The sequence below is a fragment of the Aquarana catesbeiana genome, linkage group LG05, assembly GCF_042186555.1.
Source record: "Aquarana catesbeiana isolate 2022-GZ linkage group LG05, ASM4218655v1, whole genome shotgun sequence".
Classification (NCBI taxonomy): Eukaryota; Metazoa; Chordata; class Amphibia; order Anura; family Ranidae; genus Aquarana; species Aquarana catesbeiana.
The window spans coordinates 492,456,419-492,473,352 of record NC_133328.1 but is presented as its reverse complement, the minus strand read 5'-3'; the positions used below and the strand labels follow the sequence as shown (position 1 = coordinate 492,473,352).

At 44.7% G+C, this 16,934-nt stretch overlaps 1 protein-coding gene across 1 annotated transcript in view; it reads right to left on the bottom strand.

The window, feature by feature from the left end:
• The window catches only part of DSG2 (desmoglein 2), a gene marked incomplete in the record, with an annotated part of 107,198 nt that overhangs the window by 47,841 nt on the left and 42,423 nt on the right, over nt 1-16,934 (bottom strand). The window contains 2 exon segments of the mRNA XM_073631514.1: nt 688-832; nt 15,302-15,463. Of these exon segments, the coding sequence (XP_073487615.1) occupies nt 688-832; nt 15,302-15,463 (307 nt within the window).

The window sequence follows — 16,934 nt, the reverse complement described above, 5'->3', positions numbered from 1 at the left end:
ATCATCTTTTACAATTTCCTTAATGGCCCTGCTGGAGGGGGGGGGGGGGGGGGCTTAGGGTGAAGTATGAACTCTGATATCTTACTTTTGAGACTGTGAAAGTGATTGAGGACAGTCCTGCATCTCTATAGCCTCTGCTGCACATAAAAGAATGAACAGATGAGCTTTGCACAGTCTTACTTGTTCATTCACAAACTGAAGCATAAAAAACAGTTTACTACGCTTCAGTTATAAATGAACACAATGAGTGATTGGTAATGTGTTTATACAGAAAAAGGAAGGGACCAGTAAATGACTTACTGGCTCCTTCGCCTGCTGTCAATCCTGAAACAATCCCACAGGGCACCTGAGAAGCACAAGGGTGGTCCCAGGCAGCAGAAAAAGCAGCTGTTGCAGGAAGGAACTACAGGGAATTGGTTCCAGTAAATGCTGCTCCTGTCCAGGCTCCCTTTCCTTCTGCTGGTTAGCGGCGCAGCATACCAAGTTGTTGCTTCCCTGTGTCACTCTACATGTGTGCAAGAAGCAGTCCAGGGGTCTGCAAAGAAGGGACGCGATCCACCCATCACCTGCCCGCTATTGATGGGTTGCCGACCCCTGCCCTAATGCCCTACTGTATATAAAAATCTGCCCACTTCAAATCAATTTTTCATTGAACTGTTCTTATGGATATTAAAATACTACACTTACTTGTAGCAGACAGCTCTTCAACTGAACAAACAAAAACTTCGCTGGTAAACACCGGACTGTTATCGTTAATATCCTCAACACTAACTCGAAGATCTATAGCAGGTTCCACATCTTTTCCATTCTCATCCTTGGCATAACCTTTTAACTGAGAATTAAAAAAGAAAAAAAAAAAAAAAAAAAAAAAGGAAGAAGGATTAAATGATTGTATAGTGAATGATCTCAGGTCAGAAAATTGCTCAGATGAAACCTTTATCTTCTACTAATAAGCAAATATATTGTATCACCATTTGAAAAAAAAGGAAGAAGAATGTCTTTTAGATTAGATTTTGCCAATTTATAAACTGCTGTGTTATCCAATTGCCATATGGAACGCTCCCAAACAGTTTAGTGGCAAGTATGAATTATTCCAATGTAATGCTTTATTTCTCCTTATTAAAAATGGACCAATTTTTAATATGCATGTTTTAATCCATAAAAAGAGCTCCCAGGGCACCTACTTTTTAAAATAGTTTGTATTGCTATTATCCAATTCATAGAATGCCAAAATTGGGAAAAGGTTAATTTGTTTATCATGTGTCATGGGGATCTCATAAAGACTCCAAGGCAAGAAATCCATGCTCAAGGTAAACAAAGAGGCAATACAAACAAACCCTAGGGTGTTATTACCCATTAACTCACTTTTCTAGGAATCTTCCAGAGCGAGAGGCTCCTCCCACCTTGCACAGGAAACACATGATTCACATTAAAAGGCTCCAACAGCCAGCAGCCCCTCAAAAAATTATCTGAGCCTTTGGTTATTTGTTAAGACAAGAAATAGGACAGTAGTGAAAGGGTAAATGTCCCCTAGACACCCCCCAAAAAAAAAAAAAAAAAAAAAAGGGTGGGGGGTTGCGTTGGGAACTGGTGCTGTCCTGGAAGATTTCTGGAAAAGTGAGTTAACAGGTATTAACACTATTTTGACCAAGTCATCATCCAGGGCGGCTTACAGAGAGGACATAGCAGAACTAGGGTGGGACCACAGCTTGCAGTACCTTCCTGCCAAAGGTCCGATCTTGACTTGAGAGCAGGTCCAACCTGTAGTGTTTCACAAACATCTGGAAACTGGACCAGGAGGCTGCGGCCTTGCAGATCTGGAGTGGCAAAGCTCTGGCCCTTTCAGCCCACGTTGTAGATACCGCTCTTGTATAGTGAGCATTGACTTTTGAAGGTGGTGTAAAAAAAAAAAAAAAAAAAAAAAAAAAAAAAGGATGCTTGATATGCTTCACTGATCGCTGACTTCATCCATCTAGCCATAGGCGTGCGCACAGGGTGTGCCAGGTGTGCCTGGGCACACCCTAATCGCCTTGTGTGGTGCATATTACCCCCTGTTTAGACCACTGATATTTCATCCTCAAAAAAAAGGTTACAAAATAAAATAATTTCTTTAAAAATAAAATAAAACTAATGACACTGTCCACTGCCCTACTGACACCATCAGTACATATACACATGCATATGTACGTGAGCTTTGGAGTGCACACCCTAATGCAAGAGGCTGCGCACACCTATGCATCTAGCAATAGTATTTTTTGACTCTCTCCTGCCCTTATTGTGCCCGGATAACAGAACAAACTAGGGAAGGATCTCCAGTCTTTTCTACGCTCAGTGTATGCAATCATGCAACGTCTAACATGCAATTTGTTGAATTCTGCTGCTTTTAAATTTTTCAGATTTCCACAAAACGAAGGAATTTTGATTTCCTCTGTCCGATGAAAGTTTGAAGCCACCTAAGGAAGTAAGGCTGGATCAAGTGAGAGGGCAATCTTGTTGTCTTGTGAAATGATACAAAACGGTTCAGCAATAGAGGGCCTGAATTTCACTAACCCTCCTGGCTGAAACCAGCGCCACCAGGAGTACTGTTTTTAGGGTCCGTAATCTAGTAGAACAGTCCGAGAAACTCAAACAGCTTTTTACAAAAGCTTTGCAATATGGTGGACAAATCTCAAAATCGGAACCTTCTAACTCTTGGACTCTTCTTCGCCCTATTGCCGTCAGGAATCTTGATCAATGGCTCTTCGATTAACCTAACACTTAGATTTGACAGAGCAGCCACCTGGACTTTTAGAGTACTGAGTGCTAGACCAAGATCTGCCCCCCGCTTGAAGAAAATCAAGTACTGCTGGGATAATTGATTCTATAAGTATTAACTTCACGCCACCCACAGAATTTCTTCCAAATTTTATTGCATATAATGTGTTAGTGGAGGTTTTCCTGCTACTGAAAATGGTGTCTATTTTTCTGACAGACCTTTCCATACTAATAAATCCCTTTCAGAAGCCAGGCCATCAGAGAAAGTTGGTTCAATGCAGGATGCGCCACCACCCCCTGGTGGATGAGATCTGGTGTGCAAGGCAGTCTCCAGGGATCTGTTCTGCTGAGTTTTAGCAACTCCGTTAACCAAGACCTCTTTGGCCAGTAGGGGGCAATCAGAATGACCTTCGCCACCAAGAATCTTATCTTCTTGATGATTTTTGGGATAAGTGCAAAACGAGGAAAAGCATACATGAGAGGCTGGGATAGGAAGTCTAGACCCAAATTGAGTGGGTCCCTCTGGAGCAAAAAGATCTGATCCACTATTCTGTTCTCGTCTGTGCAAAGATTCCCTAATTTTTCCACAATCTGCTCTAATATGGTCTCTTTCCTGCTTAGAAAATCTGCCAGTGTGTTCAGTTCTCCCTTTAGGTGCACAGCACATAAGGACAGCAGGTTCTCTTCTGCCCAACTTAGAACATCTTCCGCAATATTTATAAAGCCTGCTGCTTTTTGATATAACTCACGGCTGTAATGTCATGCAAGAGAACTTGCACATGCTTTTCTTTTAGGGCTGGACCAGGCTATTAGCGCTTTCAGAACTGCCCTTAGTTCTCTCGCATTGGAGGAGAGGCAGGCCCATCGACTGTACCAGACTCCTTGGACCATTTGTCCACACATATGAGCTCCCACCCCCCGTGAGCTTTCATCTGTAGTAACGGTCACTGGGTGATGTTGAAACCAAAGCCGACCCTTTGAGAGGTTTTCCTGTCTCAACCACTACCTGATTGATAGTTTTATTTCCTGAGGAATCATAAGAAATGGAAGAGACTAGGGCTGGGCGATTTTTTATTTTCTTTTGAAAAAACAACTCGATTCATGATTCGAATTGAGTTTTTTTTTTGGACACTGCACGGTCCTGAGGAGCTGCGGGCAGGAGTTTTTAGGTGAGGCCGCGGCTTCGGCCTAGTCCACGAGGCCAGACACTGCGGACTAGGCCAAAGCCGTGGCCTCACCTAAAAAAACCCCTGCCCGCAGCTCCTCAGGACCGGCACGGTGCAAAAAAAACAAAAAAAAAAAACAATCGATTTGCTTTGATTTTTAAATCGATTTGGCCTCTCAACTCGATTCAAGATTTAAAATCGATTTTTTCCCCAGCCCTAGAAGAGATGCCTCCTTCCTGTCCAAGACTGAAAGCATGAAGGCTTGGAGTGGTCTCATGAAACTGTACCCCAGGGATGGCTGCCATCAATAGACCAAGGATCCTCATTAGGTTTTGTATTCAGGTTTCTGAGCTTAGTCACCGCCGAGGTTAGGTTCAGAAACTTTTCCTCCCTTCAGAAAAAATTTGGTTAAAGATGAATCTATGATGTACCCCGGGAAGGTCAATCTTTACGAAGGGATGAGGTATGACTTTTCCCCATTTATCAGCCACCCTAGGTCTTGAAGGTGTTTGATCATCCTGTTCAGGTTTTGCCTCCTCCTCAAAGTCTGCGAATAACAGAAGAGAATCTAGATAAGGGATGATTTGAATCCCCAGATCTTAGGACTTGCAATGCCCCTGTCAGCACCATTGTGGAAATCAGTGGAGCAGATGCTAGTCTGAATGGCAGGAGCATTGCACTGAAAAGAAAGAATTTTGCTCTGGGTTTTTTTATTGCGAGTCTGAGGTACTTCCTGGACTCTGGCTGAATTGGGATATGCAAATAGGCATCCCTCAGATCTAGAGAAGCCATGAAAACTCCCGGTTCAAGAGCTCCCTGGTGGTATAGATCGACTCCATCTCAAATCGCTTGTATTTTACAACCAAATTGACTTGATTCAGAATGAGAAGATATTTCCCGGACGGCCGTCTTCTCAGAATACGTGAGAATAAAACCCACCCTCTCTCTGACCTGGAGGAATGTAACTTATCCCTTCTTCAGGATATGCTGGAAGAAGATCGGATAACGTTGCTGTGGCTTTTTCTTCATCTCTTGCTAGGATCGTTGCAAGGAATTTTTATGGGGGTCTGCCCTCCAATTCTATCCTGTGCCCAAAATTAATTAGGTTCAGGATAAAATTGTTGTTGGTGATGGCCTGCCAATATGAGAGGAAGGCCCCCAGTATTCCCCCCCACCTGGTAGACCAAGTAATTGAGAACTTGCTTTTGACTGGGAGGTTTTAAAGAGAAAACATCCTTTTTCTCTACCCTTCCTGTACGGTCATCCTTTCTTCTGGTCCTGTTTATCTGAAAAAATCTTTGTTTTGTTGGCATCTGAATGGGCAAAAATTCCTTTGATTGTTGCTGCTTCTTGAGTGAGGAAAGCCCTTTTTCCTAGCTGCGGCAATTCTCCCAAAAAGGGTAAAGCACAAAGTTTGGACTTCCAAGCTGTGTCCCCACTCCACAACTTAAGCCAGATAGCCCTTCTAGCCTCATTAATAAGGACCGTAGACCTGGCAGTGAATGTGCTGGCAATGTACGCCACTGCTTTATTTAAATTTGGTAGGATATCCAGGATCTCTTCCTTAGGAGTGGCAGCCTACAAAAAAGCGTGTAACTGCTTTAGCCAAAGATCTAGGGTACATGCCTCACAGGTAACAGCCAGAGCCGGTTCAAGATTCACAGGGTAGGCTTCCCAGGCTCGACTTAAATACCCTTCAGCCCTTACCTATCCATCAGGTCTTTAAGAGCCTGCATCTTCAAAAGGAGGAGTTCCGTTCAGTTTTTTTTTTTTTCTTAAACACTTGATAAGGAAGCATACAACTTGGGGCACTTTTAGGCATGTAGCTTCTTTGAATGGAAACCTCATCTTCAGATTTTTTTTTTGGGGGGGGGGTCCCTTTGGTAAAATAAAAAAGGAGTCTGATCCTCGGATCTCTGCAGATCTAGACAAATAAAGCTTGACTGCCCGGACAATGTCCAAAGAATGCAGTCGTCTCTTTTCCGCCGACTGAGGCTGAGAAAAAAAGAAGGCAAAATAATGTCCCGATATAAATGAAAGGCCGACACCACTTTTGGCAAAAAGGATGAAACAGGTCGTAACATGACCCTGTCGTGGTGGAGGATCAAGTGTGGTTCCTTGCATGAAAGGGCCGCCAACTTGACACCCTTCTAGCCAAGGGGATAGCCATCAGGAAGGCTAGCTTGCGTGACAGCAAGTCTAATGGAATTTCCTTGATAGGTTCAAATGGTTGTTTCTGTAACACAGACAGCACCAAGTTCAAGTCCCAAGGACACATAGGTGACCTAATTGGGGGGGGAAGCAAGCGAGTTGCCCCCTGCATAAAGGTTTGGACCAGTCAATGGGAGGCTAAAGGCCTTTGGAAGAATACTGATAGGGACGAAACTTGACCTCCGATTGTACTCAAAGCCAATTTGATTTCCACAGCTGACTGTAGAAAAAGAGAATTCTCCCAATCACATATTTCCGAGGATGCAGTTTTTTGGCTTCACACCAAGCAATATAAAAAAGTCTTCCAGACCTTATGATAGATCTTTCTAGTGACAAGCTTTTCTAGCATTCACTTCACTAAAAGGTAGACACCACTGGTCCCGAGATGCCACGGTCCTTTAACACCCTGGCTTCAATAGCCATGCCGTCAAATTTAGAGACTGTAAATTGGGTGGAATATAGGACCTTGAGACAGTAGATCGGGGCGCCGTGGAAGTGTCCATGGACCGTCTATTGTTAGTCTCACAATCTCCGGGAACCAGGGCCTTCTGGGCCAGGCTGGTGCCACCAGAATGACTGGAACTCCCTCTCTCCGAATGCTGCGCAACAAAATGTGGAAGGAGAGGGATCGAAGGGAGAGCATAAACCAGGGAGTACTGGCTCCATGGAACTACCAGAGCATCTGCTCTGATTTCCAGAGGATCTCTTGTTCGGGACACAAACTGCTGTAGCTTGTTGAACCTGGATGCCAGTAGGTCAACCTCTGGCCATCCCCAACGTTGGCAAATTTTCTGGAACACTCTTGGGTCTAGGGACCATCCCCATGGGCAGATTAGCTGGCGGCTGAGAAAATATGCCTTCCAGTTCTCTACTCCCGGGATATGAACGGTCCCTCTGCCCGGGCTAGTATGTGGTTCACCTACTTTAGAGCTGAATGACTCCAGGTACCACCTTGGAGGTTTATATAGGCCACTGCAGTGGCATTGTCGGACTGAACCCCGATAGGGCAGTCCTGAAGCTCCACCGTTCATGACCGTAGGGCCATAATCCCAGGATGTTGATGGGCAGGATCTGTTCTGTCCTTGACCATTTCCCTTGAGCTGTGAGTCCCTCTAGGGTCGTTCCCCAGCCTGAGAGACTGGCATCTGTAGTCAGTACTCTCCAAGTTACCAGGAGGAAGGATCTTCCCTTTCGCAGGTTCTGATCCTACAACCACCAGTTTAGGCTTAAGCGTGCCCGAGGAGATAAGAACAGGGCTTGTGCTCTCCTGTTCCAAGCCAACAAGAGGTCTTGTTGTAGAGGCCTGGAGTGGAACTGGGCAAAGGGTACCGCCTCGAAGGAGGATGCCATCCTCCCGAGAAGACTCATACAGAGCCGAATGGAGGGCTGTCTGGTGCCCATTATCTGACGCACCTGATTCTTCAGGGCACAGATCCTTGTGGGTGGCAAGAAACTTGCTTGGACCGTATCTAGGATCAGATCTAAATACTTTAGACTTTGAGCTGGTCTCAAGGTTGACTTATCAGTATTTATGATCCAGCCTAAGCTTTCCAAATACCGCACTGTGCATGTTATGCTCTGTTCTAGAGCCTGTAGTGAGTGGTCTCTGAGCAGGAGGTCGTACAGATTCCTGAGCACCAGGATCCCTTGGGCCTTTAAAAGACCCAGTATTGGTGCTAGGACCTTTGTGAACACCCGGGGAGCTGTAGCAAGCCCAAAGGGTAAAGCCAGAAACTGAAAAGGATGTTCCTCTACTACAAATCACAGGAATCTCTGATGAGGCTGAAAGATAGGTCCGTGTAAATACGTGTCCTTTATATCGATGGAGGCTAGAAAGTCTCCCATCTGGAGTGAGGCTACTACCGAGCGGATGGACTCCATCTGAAAAGGACTGGATCAGCAGATACTGGTTCAGGGATCTTAGGTCCAAAATGGGCCTTGTGTCCCAGTTTGGTTTTTGAACCGTAAATAGGTTTGAGTAAAACTCTGCGCCCCTTTTGGGTACAGGAACCTCTACAATCACTCCTTGATGCACTAGATGATGTAGTGCCTGAAGCAATAAGTCTTTTTTGAAGGATCCGAGGGAATGCTGGATGTTAAAAACCTCTGAGGGGGAAGCCCCCTGCAACTCCAGCTTGTAATAGTCGAGGAGTCCTGAGACACTCGTTCTGAACTATTGTTTTCCAAATGTCCGCAAAGTGCAGCAGCCTTCCCCCTACCTGATGGAGTGGGGGCGTCCCCTCAAAAGGAGGGCTTGGTTTAGAAGAATTTTGGACCCAGGGCTTTTTCTGGCCCTGGCCTTGCCCCTGGCCCTAGCGCCCTGTTGGTGGCAGAACTGCCTTGGCACTAAGACATTTGAGGAAGCAGTCCCTGAGGTTTTAAACGAGGGACGCCAGTAGAGAACTCTTCCCTTCGGAAATCTTTTGGATATATTTGTCCAAGTGATCACCAAATAAACGTTCCCCATGAAAGGGGAAACTTGCCAATAACTTTTTACAAGGAAACTCGGCTGACCAGGTCTTAAGCCACGAATGTCTGCGCATATGTACAGACAAAAGAGCCAAATGAGAAACCTGCTGTATTGAATCCTTTAAGGCAGTGGTTCTCAACCTTCTAGTGCCGTGACCCCTTGATAAAATTTCCCAAGTTGTGGTAACCCCTAGCCATAAAAATCATTTTCGTAGTGTGGGTTGTCAGCACCTAAGGCAAGAAAAATAATTTGCACCCCTAAACCATGGACATTTAGCGCTCCCTGAGTCCCTTCCACTCGTACAGTATTAAAACCCCTTCTGGTACATTTTAGGATGTACCACTCTTTGTTCTCCTTTCCTTTCCCTTTTATCTCTCTATCCTAATTTTTTTTAAATGTTTCCCCCCCCCCCATCACTCTCTCTAGCCGTCTTTCTTGTTCTCTTATTCTTTCTCTCCCTTTTTCTTTGTTCCTCCCCCTTCCATGTATTCTCTATTTTTATTTCTTCTCTTACTCCTTGGTGGGGGGAATGGGATCAGTGGCAGAGCTGGAGTTCTGATTAGCCAACTTAGGTGCTCTTAATCAAGGTCATCTGCTGATCTGAGAACTGTAGTGGGGACTTTTAATGGCAACTATAATCACAGGTAGTGTTACTGTGTCTCCGACTTTGTGGTGTCTCGCAGCAGTGACACCTATGCCGAAAGCAGGGGATGGGGTCTCCTCGAGCCCCTCCCAGTTCACATTCCTCACCAGTCAGCTGACCTCTAGTCTCTGCCCCCCAGCCATGCCGTAAACTGAATGGGCAGATGCGAAGAGGCTGAGTGGGCAGCCGCGGGCTCCAAGTACAGCCTAGCTGGGCGGCCACAGGCTCCAGGGACAGCCCTGCTGGGCAGCCACGAAAAGGCTGGGAGAGCGGTGCGGAATTCAGGAACAGCCCAGGATTCAGTGACTCCTGGCAAATTGTCATTCAACCCCCAAGGGGTCCCGACTCCCAGGTTGAGAACCACTGCTTTAAGGCATCAATAGCAAAACACAGCGCTCGAGAAATAAACAATGATTTGTTGCGCTAGTATATGTCAACTTCTAAGCAATGCTGTATTGTTTGCAGGATGGGAGGGAGGTGTTAAAAATGTCCAGGGATAGGACACAATTAAAATTAGCAGCAGAGAGTCAGACAGTTATTTAAAAAGTGAAGCCTGGTGAAAATTCAGTCAGTTGAAAAAAAAGGGGAAAATCTGTAGCCTGGGTGTATTACCACAGGGAAAAGTTACTGGCACAATGGCAGGAGGCAGCACACTGTAGGGTAGAAGGCACCTTTAGGAGAAATACAAAAAAGAGAAAACAAGCAGCGACAACCTAAGTGCAGTAGTGTTGTCACACGTGAGGAATACCTGCCTTATTTTCAGGCAGTCATTCTCCGGGTTATGCCTATCAGGCCTTCTGAACTGATCTGAGCGGATTATGAGCGGACTGGCAGATACCAATTGCTGCAACAGCTGGCTGAATAGCTGAACTGGCCAAAGTAAAGGAAGCCTTTAATAATGCCTCCAATTTCTTGTCAACAGGGTCTTTCAAGCTCTGTGCGTTATCTACCGGACAAGTCAAGTTCTTGTTTAAGGAAGAGACTGCTGCAACTACGGCTGGTATGCTCCACTTCTTAACGAACTTTTCATCCATGGGACATAAAAAGGGAAAACCTTTTTGGAGGGAAAAAATCCTATCAGGATGTTCCCAATCAGCATACACCACCCGTTCCAACAGAGGGTGTAAGGGGAAAGCCTGCGTGGCCTTAAAAGGCATTAGGGATCCCAAAGAGGACCAGGGAGGCTCAATAACCTCTGCAAGAGGCATCTTAAAGGCAGAACGAACCATTTCAGTAAGAGTCAGGATCAAAAGCCTCTGTGATTGAGAGGCAGACACCAACTGGATATCTTCTTCTCTAGATTGCTCGGAAGCAGACTCATCCGCCAGGGCATCCACAGAATCCTGAGCGTTAAGCTCTTCCCCATACGCAACCCATTCCTGCTCCAGACTAGGAGGCTCCGGGGAGGGGGATCTGTCACACTTCTTACCACCCTGCAGGATGGAGGAAATCATGCCAGCAATCCTGTGCTCTAACCTGGCTAGGGCTGAGGACAGTTCATCCTTAGTGATAAAGAGGGAAGCAGCAGCGTTGACTGTAGGCACAATCCCAGATAGGCGCAGCGACTCAGATTGCCCGGAAGCCTCAGGTCCTTCAGGGGATACAACACTGCCCATACCTCACCCTTCACGCCGGGTTCCTGTCACTTGAGGACCATCAAGGACTGGGTACCCTTTTCGTGTTTAAGGTCCACTCCCTTGAACCTGTACAGCACCCCGCAGAAATGCCTTAGCGCTGTGGTGTCCAGGATTCCACATTACAGGGAAAACCTTGCAGGATCTTGAGTCTTCTTTGCAAGGCTCGGGTACCATTTATCTAAGCATATAAAGCCTGTGTCAAATGGATCCGATCGGTCAATCCCTTGATTCATTTAAGAACAGTTTGTGGGACTAGAGACCTGGAGCACAGAGAGCTCAAATAACCGTGCCATCCAATTTGCAGACACTGGTAAAAAACTGAAGTATTTCCTGTATGGGAGGGGTTATATAGGGGATCACTTCCTGTCTAAAGACCTTTGGTCTACCAGTGTACATTCACTTGGAGATGAAGCATAACCCAGCAGGTAATGAATATTAGCCTAACTTTGTGTCCCATGATGTATGCAGAAAAGACTTTTCTGGTTCTTTCCACTCTTAGAGAACCATTTCCTTTAGGGAAGAATGAATAGGAAATGGTCAAGCCTGTTTGGTTTGAAGACCTGCATATAACCAGTACTGACAATTTTTTGCTTTCCTCCTCTTCCAATTCCAAAGTTTCATAGATAGATTTAGCAATTCTTCCATTTCTTCTGACGGAAACAAAAATCTCTGGATTTTGCTGCTACTGGGATAGAAAGGTTGGAGGGCCCCTGCCACCTAGCACGGAGGACAAACAGAAAGAAAAAAAAAAAATAAAAAAGTTCTGAGTTCCTATCTTGGCCCGGAGGAAACACATATACTGAGGGGCTGTCGGCTGTGGGAGCCTTTTTATAATGCTGATCATGCGTTTCTTGTGCTAGGTGGGAGGAGCCTCTCTCTAAGTCATCCTTGAAGATGACTGGAAGACGACTAGTGGCAACAATAGCCCCACTCCAGGATAAAAGTAAAAAAAAAAAAAAAAAAAAAACTTTACCACCCCTCCCTCCCACAACCTTTAACCTCAGTCTTTTTTCCCCCCTTACCTGGTGAAGCCAGTAATACTCACCTAAGTCCCTCATCCTGATCCCTTGCTGCTGCCACTGGTTACAGTACAGGGGAATATGGGGGGCCCGGCTGCTAATCCAGCGCATTGATGGTGCCCTGAGGTCACCAGCCCCCTACCATCCCCCCCTGTAAGGGCGTCAGTCCTCTTCTCTCTTTGAGGACACCACCAGTGGCCATCCAATAGGGCGTGTCCACATTATGCAGACTGTGGTGTGGACACCTAAAGACACCCAAGCAGAAGTGAAGAGAAGACTCGGGACTGTGTCGTCCTGCGGCTGAAGCTTAAAGTGGCTCTAAAGCTTTAAGGTTTTCCACCTTACTGCATTAAGGCGAAAAACCTTTTGTGCTGCAGAATCCCCTCCCCTATTTTTACCTGAGCCAGATCCTTTCCAGCGATGTGCACAAGAGCAGTAGCTCTCGCTGCTGTCTCCCTCTTCCCTAGGCAGATTGATAGCAGCCGGAGCCATTAGCCATTCAATCAAATGCTGTGCCAAGCTTTCCATGAGGGTACTTGCCGAAGAGGAGAGGCCTGGAGCACTAGCGGAGGATTCTAGAAGAGGATCGGGGCTGCTCCATGCAAAACCATTGCATCAGGTTTGTAATCTTAATAGAAAAAAAAAAAAAGGGAGGAGGACTGGAGGGGGGCTCTAATGTCACTTTAAGTAAAAGCAGACATTTAGATTATGTTGTTCCAGCAATCAGTCTGTGGGAGGGGACATTGATTAGCGTGGGGTTTTAAATACTTCCAAAGTTTGTGTATTATATTCTATTTCATGTTCCCATGTTAAAAACCAACTGGATGCTATTCGATGTATATTTCTATATATGCAAACTGTACACAAGCACATCTTTTTATAATACACGGCGGGTTTGGAAATTTCACAAAAGTATGTACCCAAAAGTAAAAGGGAAGAAGGTAACATACATACATACAATTACTGTAACAAAAAAAAAAAATATATATAAAATAAAAAAATAAAATAATAATTTTATTAAAGGGTTAGTTCACCTTTACCAAAAAACTGCCTATGCAGACAAGGTGGGTCTATAGATGAAAATGAACTGTGCATCTGTGTTATGAAGCCTGACTGGAATACTCCAAGGACGCTGCTAAGTGGGGCCTATTCATTACTGCTCACCACCACTACAGTAGTGAGCTCTCAAACGCTGAGCTCAATTGTGAGGGGATTTGAATCAGAGAAAAAGCTCACTCCTGTGATGGTGAAGGTGAGCAGTAATGACTAGGCCTTACTTAGCAACGTCCCAACAATGTACGAGTATTCCAGTCCGGCTTCATGAGGTACAGTTGTGCTAAAAATTTGCATACCACATATTAAAAACTGCAATTAGGTTTATAATTATTAAGTTGAATTTCCCACATCTTTCACGTTTTAAATTGCAATTAGTGTGTGATTAGTCAGTTTGTTAGCCCTCATGTAGGTGCACTGAGCAGGCTAGATACTGAGCCGTGGGGGGAGAGCCGTGAGGGGCCCCCCTTTCGGCCACGCTTCAGTGCAGTGCCCCGGCAGTGGCGGAGGCGATCGGATCCTCTTCCTTGCTGGGTATGGAGATGAGCGAGGGGAAGATGGCCCCCACCCGTCCCCATACCACTGCAGGGCGGAAGCAATGTCAAAACGTCACTTTCGCCCATAGCTCTTAAAAGGGCCATTTTTTTTTTTTTTGTTTTGTTTTTTTTGAAATGACAATTTTAATTTTTTTATTTTTATTGCATTTTAGTGTAAATATGAGATCTGAGGTCTTTTTGACCCCAGATCCCATATTTAAGAGGTCCTGCCATGCTTTTTTTCTATTACAAGGGATGTTTACATTCCTTGTAATAAAAGTGACAATGTTTTTTTTTTCAAAGAACAGTGTAAAAATAAAAAGGTAAAAAGAATGGAAAAAAAAAAGCCACGATCAGTAGAGCGAGAGCAATAATTCTAGCCCTAGAACTCCTCTGTAACAAAACATGCAACCTGTAGATTATTTTGTTTTTTGTTTTTTTTAACGTCGCCTATGGAGATTTTTAAAGGGTAAAAAAGTTTTTCACCATTCCACGAGCGGGCGCAATTTTGAAGCATGACATGTTGGGTATAAACACCTCCAATGCATTGGGACGCATAGCCTAGCAGGGTTGATCATACACATAATGTAATAATGGAGTAGAGACATTCAGGGATCCTTTATGAATATATAGCTGGATGCGCTCCCAGCCAGCCTCATCCGTCTCAATTCTCAGTGCATTATCCCAAAATGCGAGCAGGTGAATCCTTGAACATAGCAGCATAAAGCGCTGAAATCACAGGACTCTGCGAGGAGAGCGGAAGCAGAGTGACTCAAATGCTATAGAGGCCTTGGTCAAGCCTGCCCTATGGGATGCACTATCCAGGTAATGTTTAAAAGTTGAACATAAGACCAGAAGAGAAATTGATCAGTGTTAGATAGCTCTGCAAGTTCAGTACGCCACATGAAATCTGCCTCTGTGGAAAAAATGTTTGGCCAACATCTTTGCATATGGCCATTCTGCTGCTAGGAAGGTCCTAGAAAGACCTGGAAGAAAATATGGGTTGCCTCGCACTGGAGTGAGGGAACAAAATTTAGCAGATACTGCGTGTGTGGAATATGCTCTTTCAAAGGCTTTAAGGGTAGCCCCAATAAGGGGGTGGGAGAGAACAGATGGAGACGTGCGGTCCTTGGGAAGCCAAGAAACCCTGCATAATTCAGAGTCAGAGACGATATGTTCCAGGGTCACCCATCCTTTACATCGGGCATTAACTCTCTGAAATTAACTTGTATTTGCCATTTTAACATGTGTGTGTACCAAGGCCAAATATTCCAGGGTATGTAAACTTACTATGATTTAAAAAGGAGCCAAACAACTATGTAATAAGTAGCTTCATATGATCACTCCAGGGTCAGGGCCATTTGGGTGATTTCTGTTACCACTGGTGGGTTGCTGCAACGTCAGTGACATCATGACGCCCGACACCGCGTTCCAGCCCTCACCATCGGCCTGATCCAAGCCTTGGTTTTATCGATGTGGTCCCAGAGATGCTGCTGGCTAGGATTTCTCCCCCACAGGCAGAAAAACGACGCTCTGCAATGAACGGCCACGCCAGTGTGGTTGGACTCATGCCTGACTTCCTTAACCTCCACGTAAGTGGATAATGCACCTGTATCTCATTAAAATGGTCACAGTTCTAACCTAGAAGTTCTAACCTAGAGGCGCCTGTGTGTCTCTTCTTCTTTGTATAGTCAGCTTTATTTTGTAAAAGTGACCTAACCCTTTAATGTTGACATCTTACAAATTGCAGAAAATTGAGGGAGTTACCCAAGGTATGTAAAAGGAAATCATAAGAAATGGAGAAAAACTTACAAAGAACATGTCAATTTCTTCTCTGTCCACAATTCCAGTTACATTCAAGTCTCCGGTCCTTTCATCAATAATAAATAAGCCAAGTGGTGGTTCCGTCACTCCTCTACCAGTTATGCTGTAGCGAATTCTCTTTTTTGGGTCCAGCTTGACATCAGATCGGATCTAATATTATGTAAAAGGAGAAGTCAAAATTGCAAAAAAGGCACCAAAAGTGGAACTATATAGCATGGGAGAGATTTTTGACCAAGTACGATTAAAACAAAAAAACGGTGATAGAAGATTAGAAAAGATGGTACACAAAATAAACTATGAAGAAAACAGCCAAAGGAAAGGTTTAACCGCTTGCCGACCGCCCACAGTCATTTGACGGAGGCAGAATGGCTCCCCTGCACGAATTGCCATAGCTGTATGGCGGCTACTTTAAAGTGGTATAGGGGGTGCGCGCCCGCCGCGGTACTGAGGAGCCGATGCACTTGCCCGCGATGTCCGCCGAGCACCTGCGATTGCTCCTGACAGAGCCAGAACGTGGATGTGTAAACACACACACGTTCTAGTAGGGGAGAGGAGACAGATCGTGTGTTCCTAGTATATAGGAACATCGATCCTCTGATCGCTGTATAAATGTCAGCGGTCCAAAAAAAGTGTCAAGTGTCCAATCTGTCCGCCGCAATGTCACAGTCACGATAAAAATTGATCGCCGCCATTGCTAGTTAAAAAAAAAAAAAAAAACCACCACAAGCAAAAAAACTTTCCCCTATTTTGGAGACGCCAGAACTTTTGCGCAAACAAATCAATATACTTACTGCGATTTTACCCAAAAATATGTAGAACAATACATATCGGCCTAAACTGAGGGGGAAAAAAAAAAATGCTTCTTTAAAAAAAATAAAATAAATAAATATTGGGGAGATTTATTGTAGCAAAAAGTACAAAATATTGTGTTTTTTTTTTCAAAATTGTCGCCCTTTTTTGTTTATAGCACAAAAAATTAAAACCGCAGAGATGATCAAATACCACCAGAAGAAAGGTCTATTTGTGGGGAAAAAAAAAAAAGGACGTTACTTTGTTTAGGTACAGAGTCGCACGACCGCACAATTGACAGTTAAAGCGACGCAGTGCCGAATCGCAAAAAATGCTCTGGTCATTGAGCAGCCAAATCTTCCGGGGCTGAAGTGGTTAAGTTTCCCAAACCTGTCCTAAAGTCTCACATATGGAAACACTTTTTTCCCCCCTTCTTTCTGCCAATGTGCTAAAGAAAAAAACTAAAAAAGAAAAAAAAAAAAAAAAAAAACTGTCCACACAAATAATACCATGGAAATGCAATGACCAGCGGCTGCAGCTGATCGGCGAAAAGTTTTCCATCACTTCCTTTCGACAAAAGTCAAACAATCAACCTCTGTCAAGCGGGGACAGCCAAACACTAAACTATTTGGCAGGTGCCTGCTGAACAGGCTGAATTTTGATTAGTGTATGGCCAGCTTAGGGATGGCGTCATTTTATCTCAGCTGTGTAATTTAAATTACGTGTGGCTATTTAAATTTTGTGAGCTAGAGAAAGCCTTAGGAGGACAGGTTTGGGAAACACTGGATTTGATTTCCTAAAACTGGAGAGTGCAAAATCTGTTTTTTATGCA